Source organism: Apus apus, chromosome 12 (assembly GCF_020740795.1).
Source record: "Apus apus isolate bApuApu2 chromosome 12, bApuApu2.pri.cur, whole genome shotgun sequence".
Taxonomy (NCBI): domain Eukaryota; kingdom Metazoa; phylum Chordata; class Aves; order Apodiformes; family Apodidae; genus Apus; species Apus apus.
Window position 1 is genome coordinate 13,803,052 of NC_067293.1, and position 21,055 is coordinate 13,824,106.

Consider the following 21,055-nt stretch of genomic DNA (forward strand, 5'->3'; position numbering starts at 1 on the left):
GAAGACTACAAATCTTTTTCCAAGCTCTTAGTTTTCCCTTCATCATCTTTACTGGGTCCTTAGCTCTAATTCCAAGTGCTTATACAGCTGCTGCTGCAAGTCTGCTGCCTCCTTAGGGGGATCTGCATTTTTGGTGCCATTCAAATTAGATAATTGCTACTCCAAATGGATTTGTGTTTTTTTAAAGCAAAATAAAAAGCAGCAGGCACTTCTCATACCCCAGCAAAGCCAGCAGCAGCACAGCTGCCTGTGACTGCGTGCCCAGAGACATGACTGGGCAGACATTTTTGTGAATCCCTGAAGAGACAGAAATTTTTAATTGAAGCAGTGAAAGCAAACCACCCTGACATGCAGAGTGTTGTGCCTGAAATTCCCCAATATGGAAACAACAGGCATGACCCAATTCCTGCTCTTCCATGCACTATTTATAATCTTGTCCATTTCACAGAGCAAGTAGAATCACATTAAATGGAAAGTGCCACCAAACCATCTGAAGCTCTGCCCTGAGGGGACTGTGACTGCCACGCCAAGGTTTCCTATCAGGGAGGACATTTTTGTCCATTTTCATCCAAGCAGAAGCAAACAGAGCATGTTCTGACCTGCCCGAGCTCTTCGTTCAGATCCGAGGTGTTCACCAATGCTCCCTCTTTTATTTCTTCATCATACATCTCCTTGTCCCAAGAGATGAAGAAGGAGCCCAAGAACTTCTGCATCTCTACTGTAACATACATGGAGACTGGGATAATAAAATTGAAGAGGACCATAAATGACAAGAAGTCCGTGAACATCCGCAAGACCTGCAATGGGAAGAGAAGACATTGCAAGCGTGTGCCTGTCAGGCACAACTCATGGGCACTTTACCCCAGCACCTCAGGGGTTTTAGAAAGCTTTGCTTCTAAGGTTAAATTGAAAAATATAACCCGAAAATGAACCCAGCTAAGGTACAAAGCCGAATTTCTTTTTCCTTTGATGCAGAAAATCTCACTGTCTTCTGCAGATCTACAAGGGTCTAATACAAGAGGACATCTCCCTGCTTCATAGTGACCAAAACTATGTTTTATTCAAGTATATTCCTCTCAAAAATACAGTGCCACAGGCTCATGCTGATCTCAAGTAACTAGAAACAAAGAGCAAGTGGCCTGAGACCAGTCAAGATACGGCTGGGGTAGAACTGATGCAGGGACAACCCTGTAAGTCTTACTCAATAACCCATCAAATAAAAGATTTCTACACACTCATACTCACTCTTCCAGGCTTGACTGCCTGTGTCACAGTGAGTTTAAGCAGCAAGTTGACATGGCCTCAATTTAAGTTAACCTACTCAAGGCTGAAAGATAGCTCCAGTTCAGTTAAGGATCCAGGTTAAGTCAGCTGCTTCATCTCTATAATTTATAATATTTATTTATTCTTTGCCCTGCTCCACGCAAGCATCACCATGCACAGGCACAAGACAGGCAGGAAAGAAATACAAATAGCAGGAGAGTCTGAAGGAAACAACAGAACTTCCAGCAAGCAAACAGGACTCACAGGGCTGGCAGCAGACACCATCAGATTAAATAAAACTGTCAGAATAAGTAAAGCTGGAGGAGGTGCTGAAATACAAATCCACTTACCTTGAATGTGTCTTTCTCTTTTTTAGTCTTTTCATTGTACCAAGGCTCATCATTAAATGGATTACTCTGCCAGACATATTTCAGAGTTGTGCACACAGTAGCCTTGCTCAACAGGATGCACAAATACACTATCAAGAAAGCGTTGATGGATCTGAAAAAAATAGATTTTTTTTTAAATGCATGCAGCTATTATTATATAGATAATCATGCAAATAAGCTGGAACAAGACTTCGTTCTTTTTAAGGAGGGAATTACAGAATAGTGCTATTGACAGAGTCAATTTATGTATTTTAACATTTCTTAATTTTGTTTTTAAATTAAAAAATGCTACTAAGTGAGGCAGCTTCTTGAGACATAGGCTTAAACAAAAATAGATTTTCTATGCAATCAAGAGAGCATCTGAAACAAAAGGCAGCAGATTAGGGGATTATTTCTATACAAATGCTCCATAAAAAAATCCAACAGCTTTTACCTATTTTTTACCCACTATAAATACTCACTTTTCTACAGCAGACCGTTTCTGAGATTTCCCTTGGTAGTTCAAAGCCATTTTTGTTTCCATTCCAGTGTAGACTGCAACTCCTACAGGGTATCAAAGCAGGGTTCATAAGGGACCCACAGCCCAGGAGGGATCCAGCTCACATTTAGCCATAAGGGGCACCAGTGTTTACATGAAACCCAAATCCCAGCTGAAGGAAGTAGCATCACCCAAGGACTGTTCAGCTACAGAAATCTCTGAGGCTGCTAAGTAATGTAATTGCTTTTATCCCAGAGCACTGAGCAGGAGCCCATGGATCACATACAGTCAGAGAAAACATCAGTCTTCTGCGACAGCTGTCACCTGCAATCATTACTGGCTGGGACTGTGAACCTAGCACAGGATTTGGGAAAAATTCCCTACTCTTCATAGCTCAAGCAAAGAGAAGAACTTTCTCAGGTGCATTAACATAATGTAACAGTATCTCTTGATTTCAGCCTGTCAACTTTGCAATCAGCTTGCAGACCAAAGGCAGCTGTGGAGCCCAGGCAGCCAGGCTGCAGAGAAGTATTTTCCCTCTCTAAATGTAGTGAGGAGTACCTACATTTGCCATTATTTCTCAGAACTATTTAAACAATAATAAAAACTGCTCACCATAAATCTTCTTGGTATTTTTGAGGGTAGCACCTTTCAGCAACAGGTTTTCAGGACCCAAAGATCTAAACATAAAAGTGATATCACATCACTCAACATTCAAACTGCTTCATAACTTAGATTAGAAAGCTGAACAGATGTTCTTTAGATCTGATTACTTGAATTGTTTTGTTTCTCTTTATGTAGGTGTATCTCCATTTCATCTTACATGGACTATTCTTGGTGCTTAAAGTTCCAAACTTAACGGGGGATTCTCAGTAAGGCTTTTAAGGAAAAAGTGCAAAATGTTCAGATCTTAAAGTACTTACATAAACTGATTTTAAGTGTCAAAAGCCTGTCAATTCCAGCACTCCTGATCAATGGCACCAATAAAGCCAACACCTTAATTTGCTCCCTCTTGTTTTATATTTCTTTTTGAAAACCCCACCCATGACTCTATTGCTTCCAGGGTCTGGGTAGATCCAGCACAGCATGAAACAAGACCTGCACCACTCCAGTGACAGCCAACTGTTTTTGATCATTTATAAGTGTTAACCACTTATATCTTCCCAAAACACTCTGATGTTTAAATTTCTGCTTTCCCTCAAGTAACTCTGCAACTGCCTGGTAAATTTGTTCCCCATCAGCAGGGGAGAAGGTTACCAGGTGGTCCTGCACCACTTCCTCAAAACAGGCTTAAACAAATCACAGAATGGCAGAAGACAGTAAATGGAGAGATTAACTACAGACCCCTCTTAATAATGAAGTATTTGGAACAGTTAAAGCAAACCAACCACTCCCTAATGATCACAGACCTGTTTGGGTTGAAAGGGACCTTAAAGATCAACTAATTCCAACCCTCCTGTCATAAGCAGGGAACAGTTTTTGCTAGACCAGGTTGCTCCAAGCCCCATCCAACCTGGCCTTGAACACTTCCAGGGATGGGGCAGCCACAGCTTCCCTGGGCAACCTGGGCCAGTGCCTCAGCACCCTCACAGGAAATAATTTATTTCTAATGTCTAATCTAAATCTATCCTCTTTCAGTTTGGAACTGGATGATGGCAGCAGGAGTTCAGATCCTTGAAATTTGATGTAGATACCCAACAGCTTTGAGGAGGGCCAGAGATGGCTGCATGACCAACCTGGCTACAGGCTCTTGGTTACTTCTGTAGATGATAATTCTTCCAACGAATCTGCATTAAAAATTAAGAAAATTGTATTACAAAGACAATATAAAGAGCTACTACAAGCATACTTTAAAAAGCAAGGGGGAAGCAAACACACAAGTATATTTGAGAGTTTAACACCTCAGGGGTGGCTGTGCTCAGGACAGGGAGAAGCCACACACCTTCTTAGCCAGGAAATCCCCCACCCAGCTGCCACCCACCAGCAGAGCAGCAATACCTGACTCCAGGCACCGCAGCACATCCCTACCACAGACTGCAACACAGCCCAGCAAAACTCCTTCAAGGGATGTAGCCACAAAGGCCACTAACTCCTGGAAGTCACTCAGCCTGGTGCACTTCACTTGGCAGGTAGAGTGGCCAAGGAACAGGCCCAGGGCCCACGACTACACCTGAGCTTCCACAAAATCCTTCATTACACAAGGACAAGCACTGCAGTGGGGAGGTTCTGCTGCAAAGAAACCGAGCCCTGAAGAAGTGCAGTGTCACCTCTGCCATCCTTGTATGGAAGAAGCCTGGCAGCCTTGAGAAACCTTTTGGTCTCTGATGAAAAAAGCCACCCTGAGCTTCACTGAGCTGCAGCTCATCAGATCCCCCCAACCCATGGTGCTCAGGTGGCTGCAGAGAGTGACACCAGGCAGCTGCAGGGCAGGCTGGGGGGCAGACTCACTTGTAGAGGTCGGGCTGTGGCTGCTCACACTCGATGGTGGCAGTGAGGGTGTCAATGGCTTCATCTGTGCAGAGCACCGTGGTGTCCCGCACCGCGTAGTGAGTCTGGGCAGAGAAGCAGAAGCAGTGTCACCACAGGGCCCCAGCAACTCAGCCCATGTTTTACCCTGCTACTTAAAATACCACCACACAACGGCTCCTCAGCACCAGCAGCTCACAAAACACCACCCTGCTCCCACAAGACAGCTGAAGCATCTCTCAGCCACAGAAGACTGAAGCCAATAAGCTTAAGAGAAACCACAGTGGGAAGCAGCTCCTGGACATCTGCTCAGTGCACCAAAATCATGCTTGGTTTTCTCTGAGGGACTTGGTGCTGCCCTGGCTGGGGTGGGGGGAGGCTGCAGGTGCCCCTGGTACAAAGGGACTCCCAGGGATCGACACCAACCCGCTCCTGAAGGTAATTAGATGCCTGATCCAGTGCCCAGGGATCAGGCAGAGCACTGGCAGACTCCAACCTATTTTTAGCAGCTGCTGCTGCGAAGGTTCATCTCTCACAATTAACTGGAAAGCCCACGAAGGATCTGCTCACTGCCTTCCAGGCTCTATTTATAGGAGCTCCTCAGAGCTCCAAGTCACGGCGGGCTGCCTCAATCCATCTTCATAAACAAATGCATTAAAAAGCTTCCCTTACTCCTTACATTTGCGTTCCCCTCCTTACGCATCCCAGGAGGATCCGTTAGGTGACACAGGCTGTAGTCATGACATTTTGAATACCTACCCTCGTGCCATGCTGGTGACCTGCCTGGCTTCTCCTATTGAAAGCAGATGCACAAACACACTCGAGTCTCTGGTATAAACCACAGCCTTTGTGAAACACACCTCAAGCTGCTCCTGCAGTGCCCTGTACCAAGCCTGACCCTTCTGCAGGGTTTTGCACCCAACTGCTCCTGTCACCACAGACACTGCAATTACTGAGCAATAGTAAAGCTGCCTCCTAATCAATTCCACAATCTTTACATCCTCGGTCCCTTATTATATTTAGAAAACAAATGTTCTTTTACATAAAGTATGACTGAAGATTCATATTTCAAAGACAGAGATCTGCCAAAATCCCTTTACACTTCTGCTCCAGTTCCACTTAACCAGGCATCTCTCCCACACCTCGACCTGACATGCCCCAAATACCTGAAAAATCCCCACCAGGCAGACAGCAGATATGTGCAGGTGAGGATTTTGTGAGTACCCCAGTGTTTTCCTCATCCTCCTTTCACAGCAAACCCTGATTCCTAACGTTAGGCCTATTTCCTCAAAAAGCACTTGCTTTTCTATTGCCCCTTCCCCTTCAAACTCATATTCATCTTGCCAAGAAAGAGGAGACAGCTCCCAGTCACCTACAGGAATCCACAAACTAGGGGAAAAACAACCACAGTGCTCGATATAGAAATTTAGCTTCGCATTTAGATTCAAAAGTCAGAGCCAACACTCAGCAGAAGTTATGGGAACTCGTACATCTAATACACCTGACAAATAAGAAATTGCAACTTAACATGGTTATCTATTTTTAGCTTCAAGTCACTTCAAAGCTCCACTCCTCTCCACTTGTGGAACTAGTATGGTGCACCAGCACTGCATCAGCTCCTAACCACAATTTCAAGTACTAATTAAAGCTGTCCCTAAAAGGACAAGCCACAGACCTCATACAATACACATCAGATTGATGACAGTATTCCCACTGCCATCAGACTGTGCTGGAATGAATCATGTCCTTTTAAAGTATCATCCACTCATACTAAGGCTGTTGCTTTTTTCTGTATAAATATTTATAAAACATAAATACAACCAAATTTTCCTGTCTTCCCATGTACACAAGTTTGTTTGTTGTTGTTGTTTCTTTCCTTAGTTTAGAGAGGGGGGTGAGTGAATAAAGAAAGAAAACACACTGAAGAAGAGACTGACTCTGAGCAAGACTACTATTAAATTTCATCATTTGATTCAGGGAAAAGGGAGAGAAAAAAAACAAAAAACAGAAGTTTTTCTCAGGCTGGTGAAAAATTCCCCAAATTAATCCAGACACGTTGCCTCAGAAAGTCCCAGACCTTACTGGAAGAGCTCAGTTAAACAGCAGAAGCATTAGCAGGCAGTGGAAAGGGAGCTGGAGCAGCTGCAGGCACTGCTCTAGCAACACACCAGACCTGACACCGTGGAGCAGGGAAGCACCCACACGCCTGCAGTGCTGGGCAATGAGGCAGCAAAGCTGTATTGATACACAGGATTCCATCTGGGGCAGCAACAGCAGAAACGGTTGGTGGAGACAAAACGGAAAACAAACAACCCCCAGGGCGCTTTGGGGCTGGCACACTGGGAGCAGACAGAGGGCAGAGCTGTAAATACAGCCACGTGGCCATGGAGATGGGCTGGGTGGGAGCACCCTCCAGTTATTCACACCCTGTGCAAGCACCAGCATCAGCAGCAGCTCCAGGCACCCAACTCCCCCAGAGCATCAGCTTCCCAACACAGCCCCAGCCATCCCCATCACCTTGAAATTGGACTCGCCATCGAGACTCGCTGTCGTGACGTAACAGGTCCCATCTGTGCTGCTCGAGGCCAAAAATATCAAGTCACAGGGGAAGGTCTCATCTGCTTTCACTTCTACTATGTCTCCAACCTGGTAGAAAGGGAACATTCACATTAAAAGCTCTCTTGGCTGTCATTAGATGGTTATGGATTTAGTTTCTCAAAGCCCAGGAGAGTCACCCTGGCTAAAAGGGAAATGAGGGTCCAAGAGATGCCCGGGTCCCCAAGCATCACTCCACAGCTCAGCACCAGCTCAGAGCACCCACATGGCACAGCTGGTGTTTAAATCTTGATGGAGCAAAAGTCTCTGTACTTGTCTGAAGTGTGGGGTGATAAATTAACGTCAAACTAGTGTACTTTTCTGGTGTCCTTGGGAGAGTTGGAAATAGAAAAGGACTGCCTGTCCCAGCAAAGTGCTGACAGATCTGTCACTTGTCAGCCCCAGAACAGCTTTTGTGAGACAGCTTTTCAAAGGCAATCAAACAGAGCAGCCTCCCTCCTTGTCCAGGAAGGGCTCCCTGAGCATCCTGTCTGAAGTGCACACACCGGGGCAGCTCCAACTGCAGTACATCCCTCCTGCCCTGCCCTCACCTCCCTCCCATGCACCCTCTTCTTCCCATCAGGGATAATTACACATCAGTTAACAGTTACCTTGATTTTTTCACTCTCTTTCTGCACTTGCTTTGCATTTTCAACAATGGAGACGTTGCTTTTGTTCACTTCATTGTCAGCCCTGTGCCTCAGCCAGTCCTCGTACCCCTAGGCACACAAACACAGGCAACACCAACTCATAACAAAGCAAGGAAACTCATGAAAGAGGACGAGTGGGGACAGAGCGAGATTTAAAAAATTAATAAACTTAACTAGTCCTCAGACCTCCTTCATGCCTGACAGAACACCAACCAGAGTAGCTCAGGCTGAATCAACTTGCTTATAAAAACTTCATGTGCATATTTGACAGATTTGGAACAGATTAAAATAACACACCAAAATAATCTATATGCAGTGCATGCAATGAGCAGCTAAATTACTTTAACATGTTTCTATTATTCTCAGTGTTGGCAAGAACAGGCTGATAAAATGAGTAATACACTTAGCACCCTGCAAGTCTTTCCTATGGTAATGCAGGACAGGGCTCTTCAGTACTCACTGAAAGAACATTCAGATTTGAAGCAGATGGGTTTTACTCTAGGTCTCCCTTTCTGGCCCCTTCAGAAGAAACTTCCTTTGTTATTATTCAATCCTTCTTGTAGAGGAAATTTGAATAGTCACATGTGCATATGAGAGGAAAAAGGGCTTTTAACATGAGGATTAGGTATTTTTGAGACTAGTGGAGTGGTTGAACAGAACTTGGCCTTTCCATCTACCAGCACAGGAGCAGAGCACAGGCTATATTTGGAGCATGTCTCTGCATCCTGAAAAGACTTAGAGAGCATTTCTAAAAAGAGAAGAATTCAAGTAAAACCAGAACTACAGCTGTAACCTTCAGTGACACTCACGGCTTGTTCACAACAGCACATGCAGAGATGCTTTATGTGGCCAAAACAAGAGAGACACCAGTAATTCCACTCAAAACAGCCTCCTCTCTTGAAAAGCACCAGGATGTGCGTCTGACTTTCTGAGAGGGATTCATCAAACATACAAGCCCATTTTAGTGAGTACTGAGTATATTCAAATACATGCTCCTCATTTTCTCTACTGCATGTCCCCAAAAGCATCCTACTCTCCCCACACTGACACTGGTACCTGCTTGATTGCTGTGACAGTGATGACAAAGAAGAGTGGGAGGCCACTGGTCACTGGGCTGGTTGGGGTGTCCACTATCACCTGCAGAGAGAAAAAACATACTGCTGACAACTGGTTTTCAGGCAGCAGAAGAACCAAAAACCCTGGTAACCAGGGAAAAAGGGTACTCATCCCACTGGGGGTAAATCACAGCCCAGCAGAGGTGGAAGGGGCAGACAAGAAGGACCAGCACAGGCCTCCCCAGGAATGTTCTCCTTTAACTCAAGGAGACTAGAGCACCTCCTCCTGAAGACTGTGGGATGTCCTCAGGTGGGAAAAACCCTAATTTTGACCTTGCTGTAGTGGGAAACAAAAGCCTGGCTGCTGGGACAGGCTACACAAATGCAACTACTCAAGAGTGTGGATGCCCACAAACCTGCTCTCACCACAGGGTGTGCTGGAGAGAACCGAGGCAGGGGAGGAGGGTGAGGAGAGGCAGCAGCAATACATTAAATTAAAAGCATCCTCATTTTTCACTGAGCCACAGGAGGGTCACTTCTCCTCTTTGGCAGTGAAGACAGGACAAATCTGAACCCTAAAATATGGCTGCTTATGAGACAGAGGAGAGTACCAGTCATCTTGAACCACTGACACTCAGAGGTTAAAAATAACATGTTTCACCACAAATTACCCAGGAAATATATTGCAGAATGGAACATGAATATTCAAGTAAAACAGAAACCCACACTTAGACTTCAAGGTCTCAAACTTGGGGTTCAGAGCACAATTTAAGCCCAGTGACTGCACGAGGGCCCTGAGGTATAGAGCTGGATCCTTCCTTGAGCTGCAGCACAGACCAAACTCTTCCTCCTTAATTAAACCTTCAGGCTGTGGGAAACTGCTTCTTCTGACTGTGTAATTACTTATCCCAGAGGGTAAGAACAGCAGAACAGGTTCATAACTTGGAGGGAATAATGTAAGAGGAGAACAAGCAGCACCCTTGCCCCACCTTCCAACCAGGGCACATAAAATTGGCCTCCTTTTCCTGCTGTCTCCAGAGAGATCACGAGCACGAGAGGCAGACAGCGAGGGCTGTGATGAAAGGGATGGGGAAGCTAACCAGAAAGGCTTTGTGTCCCCACAAAGGGATTTTGTCTCCATTTGTCCTACCCTGGCATACTCACAGAAAGCAGCACTTGTATGTTTATTGTTTTAGGCTGCCCATAAAATGCTGCATTAAGGACAGGACTGCTCTCCTAGGCTGGGAGGAAGCTACACGGAAATTTTTAGCTCTGTGAAGTGCTGCTCACTGCAATTTAACCCCACACTCTGCCCCAAGGAGAGAAAAGCCAGATCACCTTGAAGTGGAAGAAATTCCACCACAAGAAGCAGCCAGGTAAGTGGTGAGTGAAGTAGCCTGATAAACCAAGATAAAAACAAATTCTTCCAGGAACACAAATGGCTTCCTGGCTCACTCAAACGGGTGTACAGACAAAGTCTGGTAGGAACCAGACTTTGGAAGAACAACCTTGAGTGAGGACAGTGCCAATGTTGTACAGCCACATCACACGTGATGGCCAGTCACCAAGCAACATCACTGAAGTTTAGGCCAATCAGCCAGAAACCATCTAGCAAAAATTGGACAGATCTTGGGAATATATGAGGAACTTCGGCTTTTAGCTGAGGATGACAAGGGAGAGGACCTCCTGCTGCCCAGCTGGAGAGTTTTCTGCACTTGTCAAAATGCAGTTGTGTGTTTGTTTAAATAAAGGATATGATTTTTGTCTGCACAAATGCAGTATTATAGATGTATGAACACAAATATTAGATTAAGTCCCCAGAATAACTCATTTATGTATTTGGAGATTGCACACTCGGCACACCCTGTGGCTCAATACCACTCTTCCCCTTCATGCCTGGTGAAAAGCTGAGGGACATACAAGCAATGAGCCAGCACATTAAAGACAGACTCCTTTGAAGCTATTTTTGGGCTGTTGTAGGAATTCATCAGCTAAATTTGGATCCACTTAAAAGTGACAAAATCCTCCTGTTAATTGTTTCTTCCTAACTCATTGTTTAGGAGACTGACAACCACAGCCCAGAGGACATCTCCATCAATCAAAAGGGACATTTTTCATTCCTGGCATCTCCTAAATTAGCTTGGTCTGCCTATAAACACCACTGGAATATTCTTACTCTGGGCCAGGACCTTCCACCAGGCATTTACTCCCCTTTGGGTGTTGCAATAGATGAATCAAAGAAAGAGCCATTTTTTATCCCTGTTAGCATGCTAATAAGTGTTACACATTTAATGCACATTATTTTCTCTGAAGCAAGAGCTGAATTTGGACTCCCAAACATTCTGATAAAGGATTTCAGCAGTAGGTGAAGAAGATTGGCCAGGCACCATGATCCTCCTCATGCAGTAGAAAGCAATTCCATTAAAGTAATTTAAATATAAGCACCAGAATTTAAGCTATAGACACCATTTATCAAGGTATAACCCTTGGTATTTTAAATTAACAGAGAACTTGAGTGGTTTTTTTTTATGAAGGGAAGTGACATCTCCAGAACAATGAGCATCTGGGGACAGTCAGTTACTCTATACAGCAGGATGTGCTGTCAGGTTGGGTTTTGCTCAAGTGGGTTTGATTTTCTTTATTAGATCATGAGGGTTGCTTCTTTATTTTAGAGGTGCTCACAGAATAAAAACAAGGGGGAACAGCCAGGCTCTTCTCTCATCTGTGTACAATGGCTATGCAGTTAAACTGCAACTGGTTTTGTAAGTATAATCAAGAATATCCCACGTTCTTCATGGCCAGAGGGTCAATAGCTAAAATGTAATACCACATCACTAAATGGCCAACTACACAAAAAGGACATCTTGACTCCAGGGCATCACTTCAGTTCAAGGCAAATTACAAATTCAGCCTGACAAAATGGAACCACGCCAGTGAAACCAAGAGATGGAGGCAAGCCAGCTGATGCTGGGATAAATTGGCCTCTCATGTAGCACTGCCAGGAAGAGTCATCCACAGCCATCAGCCTGGGATCCCCTGAGTCTGCAGCAGCCACCAAAGTGACCATAAGCTGTAACTCTTCACCATAATGACAAAACATTGTAGACAACAAACACACAGCCTGTAAGAGTGTGGTACCCCAGACCTGAACCACCAGCACCCCAGAGACACCAGGGAACTGCAGGCTGTTTGCAGGAGCTGCACAGAGCTGTTTCATTTGCTGGAGTGGAGGTTTTGATGTCTATTTTCAGCCCCAGAGCAGGCTGTCTGCCCCAGGCCCAAGTACAGGATTTAAAAGGTCAGGAAATGCACTGTGGTGACTGTCTCAAACTCCCTTCACCCCAATTCATTGTGACAACCTGATTTTCTTGGTTGACAGAACAGAAAATGAGTATTCAGGTGTGCTCAGGATTGCTCTTTAACCAAAGCCATAGAGCAGAAAGGGGTTTGGGTCTAAAATTTGCTATTTTGTCTGCGTAAAACAGCTTCCTGAAGCTTCATGTTCCCAAATTTTACTGAGTACAGCCTCTCTCTTGTACACCTTTGTGGTGATTTGGCAGTGTGCTGGGTTAACAGTTGGACTTGATGATCTTAGAGGTCTTTTCTAACCAAAGCAATTCTATGATTCTATAACTAAGATATATAAATATCATATAACTTGGGAAAAGACAGTTATGGAGCAGAACAAAAAACTAGATCTTAATTCTGTAGCACCAAATATATTTTCACCAGTTGACTGATCTTAACACTTCAAGAGTTACAATGCTTTTTTAAATTGTTTCAATAGCCACTCAAACATCACCTCAGAAAGGCCCAAAGATTGTAATTATGCCTTGGATGGTGTGTCAGAATCATAACCCAGCTTCCAGTTAAAAAAAAGACAGCAAAAAACCTACTTACAAGCACCACAGCCAGCTTTGAACTCCACTTGTTGTTCAAGTTGTGCTTGCCAGAGTACATAAATAAAACCCACCCTGGGCATCAGAGCTCTTACCTGCACGAGGAAGATGATGAGGAAGTAGAAGTTGGCAATTCTTCTAAACTGCTCAAAAAGGTTCTTTGGGAGGAAGTTCCAGAGGGTGTACTGTGGGGAAAGATGGGTTCACACACAGACTCAGGCACAGGATGGTTTGTTTACTTTAAAGTAGACAACTGTTTATCTTTTGTCAAATTAACCCAAACCACACTGTTGGACATGAAAAACCAGGATCTGTTTCAGCATCCAACTTCTAGACAGGCATTTGTAGAGATACAATTTCATGAAGAAATAAATGCACAGCCCAGAGGTATTTTTTTTTCCAAAAACCATCTGAGTTCTGTTAAAAAAAAAAGCCATGTTGCCCTTACAAATGTATTAGGTTGTGCTTCATTACCATTTTAAGAGGGCTGCTGAATCATTTGCTTTGGAAAACACGTAGAATTTAAGAACAATGTGGAAAATAAGGGGTCTAATACCTGATCCTCCAGTCTGCCTCGATTAAACAAAAAATAAGCAGTCAAGTCTCCAGACCAATATCCATTTAATTATCAAAAGAGACTGGTCAGGTAAGAAGACTCCACGCCTAGCAAATATAAATGGAAAAAGAAGAGCAAGGACACAACATTCAAAAATAAATTGGGGAAGTATTAAATTTAGTGCTAAAACAAACCATTTTGTCAGAGAAGGAACTGAAACAGGGGAAGTTGTCCTCTCTGAAGGACCCTCTTGTGTGCCAGGGAAATGTTACATGAGTTAAACATGGTCAGACTCAAAACTTTTCCTCACTATGAACTCAGACAGCCCAGATACATATAAACAAGTAATACCCAAGCTGTATAAAAAAAGAAAGGGAAAGGGAAAACCCTCCTTACAGCTGAGCATCATGAATCCTATAAAACGAAATATGTATCCAGCTGTGGTGACAACACAGGATGCCACTTGTTTGATATTTTACTTGAATTGGCTTAAAATCTTTTGAAATAGCTTCAAGAATGACATGGAAAAAAGCTAAGCAGAAGGCAGATGGGTGTCATCACACAGTTTTCCACCACAAACAAAAGCTGCATTAATACAGTATGAATGTTTCCCCTTTCATCCAAAGGGATAAATGGAGCATGGTTATTTTCATCCCATCTCAAGAGAGAAAGAACCCACAGAACAAAAAAAAAGGGGGAATCTTATTTTTCTGTCCATTTATAAAATAACCCCCATTCCCTTTTGTAAGTCTGAGCTGCTGCTGCCTCACGTGGTACTACACTTAACTCGTCCTTTATTCCCACAGGGGATGCCAGGAAAAAAAACCCCTCACCATAAAAGACCCACAAAACCATTGTCTCCATGGGCTTTGCTCTCATCCAGCCTAGCAGGACAGAACTTGTACACACCCCCACTGGGATGGATAGGACAAAGACTAACAGAGGCTGGAGCTGCAGTGCAAGGTACGTACTCAGCTGCTCCACTTCTAGTCTGACCTTTACATCCACCCTTGAGGAATTCAGAGTTTCTCAATTTCAAAACCAACCATCAGGGTGGACACACAAGCAGGGAACACTCATGCCCAACACACCTGCAGGAGCAGAGCAAGCTCACCTTGGAGGAGACAATCCTGTTGTCGCAGAACTTCTGTGCCACGTACGCATCAGTTTCCGACACCGGCCGGTGCCCGACCACCACGGTGCGTGTGCCCACCCGCTTCTCTTCCCCAGCACACTGTCAGGGCAACCAGGAAAGGGAAACATCAACTTTTAGGTCAAAAAAAAGGTCAAATATTTGTACTAATAGCTTCCAGCTTCTGAAGGCACCGTGCTGTTCATGGGAAACAAGGCAGATGGAACCTCAAAAATTCACTTCTCTGCCCCAGCAGAAGCACAGAGACTGAAGAGGCACATGTAAGGTCAGGTAACAAAACCAAGGTAACTCTGAGCCTGCAACCCAGGGTCCCCAACACTGCTCAGTCACCAGCCCCCCTCAGACCACAGTGCATCCTAAACCACACCAGGACAGGCCACTACTCATATACACCATGCTACTGCCTGTGCTTGCACCCTGTGCCAATCTGCAGGGCAAGTTTCCTCTCTTGGAGGAGAATATATCTTTTTCAAGCACTTAAATTATATCCCTAATGACTTCTTCTACACATCTCTTCTTAGTCCCAGCCTTGGAGGGTCCTTCTGCCTTGGGTTTCTACAATGTCTCCAGGCTTTATCCAGGACCCCACAGATGACAACAGAAACTGCACCTGCCTTCACACTTGCTCTGGTGCACAAAGACTTGGGATTTAACTTAAATGATATATATACACACACACCTCTGCTGGTTTAATATCTCAGATAATACCAGAAATAATGAAGCAGACATTTTCTCATCACAGACTCCTCAAAAAGACATACAGGGTGCTGAGGATGCCAGCATGTCATAAGTGAATGATAAATGGTGTCACAAGGGTTTGATGACAGCCTCTCTGCTCCACAGCAACCTGGGAAAGGACAAGGGGAATTACAGTAGAATAAACTCAATCCAATGGAAAGCAGAGCTGCTCCAGGGCAGGAGAGCATCCCTTGCATGAAGCCACAAGAGATGCTTGCAGCTGGCCCTCACAGGAGAGGTCATGGCACCAGCAAATTAAACTTAGATCCTCCCAGCAAAATGAAAACTGTGTTAAAGTAACACAAAGTAAACAAGCTATCTGAATATAATGAAAGAGTGCTCTAACTAAATGTAATTCAAATACAAATTTCCACCTTCCTCTAACATCACTTAAAAACACTTGCAAGCTTGTGAGAAGGCAGAGGCAATGCAGGTCCCCACCTGTAGCCCCACGGAAAGCTCTCAGGTAGAAAGAGCACCCCATGGGCTCCAGTTTGATCATCTCCCAGTTTCAGGCTGCCCAGCACATGTAAGGTACTCAGCAGACCACAAAAGCCTATTTTTCAAAAGTAACAAAACTGTGCAATAGTTTAAAAATCAGCTTTTCATTCTGCCCACATTCCATGTGCATATAGTGAAGTGTTGCTGCCACAGACACTTGTGGCCAAAGGAGGAGACCTGGCTGGCATCATGAAGCCTTTTGCAAGGTTGAATTTAAAACTCTGAAGTTAATTAAAAATGCCCTCTAAGAGTAAATGGAGTAGGAGAAAAAAAGGGTCATTTTAGGTCAGGCAAGGGTTTCCTCAGAGTTAACATTTTGGATTTTAAAACACAAGCAGGGAAGACATTTGTCACTGTTCATGGTTCAAGGGCATTAGCAGGCAGAAAGGCTGCCAAAACACCAGCAGATGCTGTTCATACTGCACTTAGTCTTATTAATCCGCAACCCTGAAGCTTGTTGCTTGGAAAACCCCCCCGGGCAGGAGATAAAAATGCCAAATCCCCATCCTATGCTAGTAGCCTGGCACAGGCTCAGCCCACACAGGTGGGTGCTCCTGGTGTGCCTCGAGTCCAGCTCAGTATCCCAGTCATCCGAAGGGCCCCTCACAGGCAAGCTGGTCAGGCTGCCAGCAGAACCCAGTTGTAGAAAAGATGCTTTGAAAACAACCAGGGTAAGACAGCAAGGCCTGGAGCTAACCACTGCTTGGGGAAAGCATAAAACAATGAATAACTGAAATTTAAGCCAGCCCTATTCATGTACCTGGAGCAGCAACTATGAAATGGATGCTGCCCCAGGAGTAAGGTCTGCAGCTCTTCCTTCCCCCAACTCTCCATCCATGTCTGCAGCACCTTTAATTAAAGTGTTTTTATTCCATGCCTAATCCCAGTTCAGTGTGCTGACCACTCTCACTAAAGCTGTCCTCAAACCACCAGCAGCAGCTGCTCAGAGCAGAAGAAAACTTCTCACTCACACCCCTGCATGGTGTCCCTGCACCTCCTGGAGGCAGAGCCAGCATCCCTCAGGCTCAGCTGGCTCCCAGACATAGACCAGGCAGGCACACACTCCAGCCAGGGAATGCCACTACCCCACCACAGGCCAACCACTCTCCTAGCCTCACCACAACTACCTGCAAACATCACATCTTCTGAACAAAAAACGAGACCCAAAAAAAGGTCCCTGATGTATCTGCTGCATTATGGAGGTGGCAGCCATGGGTCTCACCAACCTGCACCCCAGGAGTAGGAAGCAGAGCCATTCATCCACACCACAGCAGAGTTGAGGAGCACAGACTGTGGCCATGCCTGAAGTCCCCAGGCAGGAGCTGGGTGAGCATCCCTCCAGTGCACGGAGGAAACAAGCTTCCCCTGACCATGCTGCTGGCAGGGTGGTGGGAAGGAGCGAGGTGGGGTCTTGTTAAGCACCCACATTGGCACAGAAGCAACAAAGCTCTGGTTAAAACACTCTTGGAAAAACATACATTTACTCTGCAAGACTATCCATAGTTAGCCATGGAAAACCTGGAGCATACGGAGAAGCCAAACCCCAGGTGTGGTGTGTTAGCTGACCAAGCCCCACCAAATTACCACCACCAAGTCCTGGGTGGGCTTTCACCCCTCAACTCCCCTTCAGTTTTTTGCATTGCCTGCAAAGATGACAGCAACCCTCTCTGGGGTGCAGAGCCCTCTGCAGTGGCAGCAGAGGGAGAAGTCCTCACTCTGTGGTCTAACCAGACTCCCACAGCTCCCAGCATTTCCTTTCCCACACCACGGTGTCACACCATCTCGCAGCCACGCAAGGAGCTGGAAGGCTTCAAACCACATCTCTCCACTTTTTCCACCTCCCAGAAAGCCAGTGCACACCATCATGATACCCCATGACAAGAGGCCTTGGCTCAGCTGAGCAATTAGGAGCTCTTGGTTTGCCAAGCCCACCTGGAACAGCTCTCCAGGTTGCTAATAGATGGCTGAGTCCTAATAACAGCTCTTAACAGGGACTTAGGAGGAGATTTAAGGAGTAACTGCCAGTTTTTGGAGGAAATTATAAAATATGCAGATTAGTGAGGAAAGGATTTAGATGACTTTTCCCAACCGCCTTTCATAAAAAAAATGAATTCCAATGGCAAAATAAAATGAAAATATTACTTGGATACATTTCAAATGGCTGCCTTGTTGCCTGGTGGGGTTTTATAAAACCCATGCCATGGGGTGCAGGAGTCAGCTGGTGCAAACAACAACCAGAACTTCTTCTGTTTAGAGCTAGGCATGCCAAAAGGATCACTTAAGAAAATAAACACACTCCCCACACACACTTTATCACCTCCCTCTGCCCAAGGCGTGGTGTTTGCAGGAGTGCTGGGAGAACCAGAGCTATCCGTAGGGATTAGCAGTTCCAGACTGTCCAGGGGCTTGGGATGGTGCATCTTCCCACCAAGCCATGAGGATCTGGGAATGCTGGTAGGTGATCCTAGTCCCCTCTCTGCCATACTGTGTCCCAGTAACCCAACACAGCACCCCAGGGGGCACCACACACCCTGGGAACTGAGAGGAGGGAGAGCAGGAGATGCCTCTGAGAAGAGAGACTCTTCTGCTCAATATCACTTGAAGACCAGCCCCGAAGATGTGGATCTCTCCTGCACTGTTTCAAGCTTTAGGTCTGGGCTCCTGCTCTGCTCCCCCAGTGTCTAACCAAGCCCACCAGCAAGTCAGCCTCTTCGCAGGGCACCCAAACCAGATCTCTCCTGAAGGAGCTCAGCTGGAAGGCAACAACCAGGGTGACAAACACAAATCACAGGAGATAACAATGAGGCCAGTAAAGCTGTTCTGCAAGGAACCTCTTATTGAGTAGGCAGCTCACTATCCATCTTCACTTCCCAGCGGGTCAGGACCAGGCTGCAGCAATAAATAACACTGCCCATGCAGGCACACGGGCTCTGCTGCAGGCACAGCAGGGCAAAGGCTGCTGCTGCACTAGAGCCACGGAGAAATTCTGACACAGAACATCCTTCTCTTCAATATTTTGATGTAAGCCAATGCTCCTGCACTTTCAAGTTTGTAAAAAGGCCACTTATTGCTGGAAGCAGGAGTTTGGAATAGACAACATTTGGGATAACGGCTATTTTCTTACCTTGTACAAATTTTCAGTGCCCATCTCCACACATCAGTATGTCCATGGAAGCTCAGCTAAGGCTCAGCATTTTGCTATAAACCTTCCTTTCAGGAGTTAGTAACAGGTAAGATTAGAAGGCATTGGACCAGGGCTAATAAAGTCCAGGGTTGCAATTAATGACCCAACACCATTTACGACTTGAAACAGTTGAAGCATTACATAGAGATGGCAGAATTTCATTTGCAGCCCACAGCACTCCCCACATTCTTTGCCTGAGTTTGGGCAAGCCTCCCTTTGTGCCACTTTCCATCTCCAGCCATGCCCTTCTCCCACAAAAATCTCCTGCCCAGCACCAAAGCTCCTGCCCGGCTCCCAGAGAGGCTCTTCACCCACCCTCCCAAACTTCTGGGAATCCAGCACAGCACCATGCAAAGTACCCAGACAGAACTTGATAAGAGATGCAAACCTAGGTAAAAGTTATCAAGCCTGGGTAAAAATTAATGGAGTTAGACCAAGTTCAAGAAGAGAGGTGAACCTGTGCTCTACAGCCACTGTTGACATAGTCATTCTACGTGGGCCATTTCTAGGGCAGCTGCAAAACAGTGTTTAATTATATCCCCTATATGGAAAACAGGTGTCTGTGCTACCTCCTGGCCCCATTTACAGAGGAAAAAATAGTGGCAGGAAAAAAAAAAGGACTCACATCATTTGATTTACTATGGTTTCAGAAAGCTCCTAAACCAGAACTAATCAAAAGAAGCTCCTTTCATGTTTGCTATAGATATCTTCAAGCCACAAAGTAAATACAAATAACTTAAAGAAAAAAAGATCTAATAAAAGCCACAGGCATTTAAAAAATAGTCATCTGCTAAAACCAGAGATAATTATATAGTACAAGTACAAAGCTCAAAAATTTGAATGAAATCACAGCTTATATTAAATATATGCAAAAGATTAAATCACATTACTTGGCTCATGAATAGTTTAAAGTCTAATCACTCCTGTATTGTTCCATTTATCATAGAAGTAGTTGAGAAGACGACCTCATTTACAAAAAAAGCCAGCAAGAACAACACTACCTCCTAAAACAGCCTGTTCTAGCTCCCTTGTCAGTTAGCCCTGGAAGAATCAACAGAAACACAGCTACAATTTCAAAAAGCCTTTACAAACTTATTGTAACATCCCAAACCACCCAGCAGTCTCACCCAGTCACTCAGCACACCAAGCTCTCTGCCCGATCGAGATGTTTGAGTTTTTTCTTGCCAATTTTTCTATTACTCTTTGTCCTTAGTAATTTCCACCCCAGTGCAAGCAACGCTCTGAGAAAACCCTTAAAAACACAGCAGCACAGACTATGCTTACCCATGCTGACCACATTTTCAGGCTGATCTCCTGATTTAGAGCGAGAATTTGACCGATCGGGATCAACCCCATGGCTCTGCCCTACGGCTGCAGGAAAGAGCTGATAACATGCACAGTCCTCAGAAAAAAAGCCAAAACCAACATTGCATTACAAGAACTAAGAGCCCATAGGTCCAAGAGAAAGGGCTGAAGGTAGGCACAGCTCTGAGCTCCTTTCCCAACAGAGAGGACTTCTGCTGCTCATTCCAAACAGAAGAGGGAAGGCTGGTAGCTTGGGAAAGTGAAAGGTTGAAATTTAAACCAGTTGTTCTCCTCATTGAGGCTGAAGCTCCGACTGATATTTTAAGCAGAGAGAGAACAATATCACCAAGGAGTGACCACTGGGGGAAAGCTGGCTCCAGGCAAGGGGGGGAAGCAGGGGACAACCATGCAAACCTCCAGATCAAGCAGAACAAGCAGCAACAGCAGAAAGAGGAAATGAGGGAAAAGGTTTAATGCTTTTTTTTTTAAACTGTGGCCAACACTTCATGAAGCTTAATACCCAGACGTCATCCCTGGTCCCCCACTGGGGATGACAAAGCAATGCATGGTGTGCTCTAGCAGAGCATCATCAACCCAGACCTCATCTTAATGAAAGTCAAGGTGCATCCAGTGACACAAGGGGTCCCAGCCCATCCCCATGTCCCCTCCATCCCAAGGACCTGCTGCCTCACCATGTGGACTTGCAGCAAGGTCACCTTCACCAAAGGCTGAAGAACAGCAGAACCCAACCAGGCTGAGTTTCCTGGAAAAGCTTACTTAGTCAATAAAGCCACTGATAAAACCAGAAAGAGACGGCAGGGTG

The 21,055-nt window shown here is 45.2% G+C and overlaps 1 protein-coding gene across 5 annotated transcripts in view; it reads right to left on the minus strand.

Moving 5' to 3' along the window:
- ATP11C (ATPase phospholipid transporting 11C) overlaps window positions 1-21,055 on the minus strand; it is a 56,780-nt gene that overhangs the window by 24,013 nt on the left and 11,712 nt on the right. The window contains exons 1-12 of one of the 5 annotated variants that reach the window (XM_051630035.1): window positions 20,212-20,377; window positions 14,466-14,585; window positions 12,891-12,980; window positions 8,898-8,978; window positions 7,803-7,910; window positions 7,114-7,242; window positions 4,579-4,682; window positions 3,867-3,917; window positions 2,746-2,810; window positions 2,114-2,195; window positions 1,614-1,764; window positions 600-797 (exon numbers count right to left, since the gene is read on the minus strand). In XM_051630035.1, the coding sequence (XP_051485995.1) occupies window positions 600-797; window positions 1,614-1,764; window positions 2,114-2,195; window positions 2,746-2,810; window positions 3,867-3,917; window positions 4,579-4,682; window positions 7,114-7,242; window positions 7,803-7,910; window positions 8,898-8,978; window positions 12,891-12,980; window positions 14,466-14,585; window positions 20,212-20,283 (1,251 nt within the window). In that variant the 5' untranslated portion in view covers window positions 20,284-20,377. Of the gene's footprint in view, window positions 1-599; window positions 798-1,613; window positions 1,765-2,113; window positions 2,196-2,745; window positions 2,811-3,866; window positions 3,918-4,578; window positions 4,683-7,113; window positions 7,243-7,802; window positions 7,911-8,897; window positions 8,979-12,890; window positions 12,981-14,465; window positions 14,586-18,867; window positions 18,966-20,211; window positions 20,380-21,055 lie in introns of those variants that run through there. The other 4 variants (XM_051630039.1, XM_051630036.1, XM_051630037.1 and 1 more) reach the window with 4 other exon arrangements.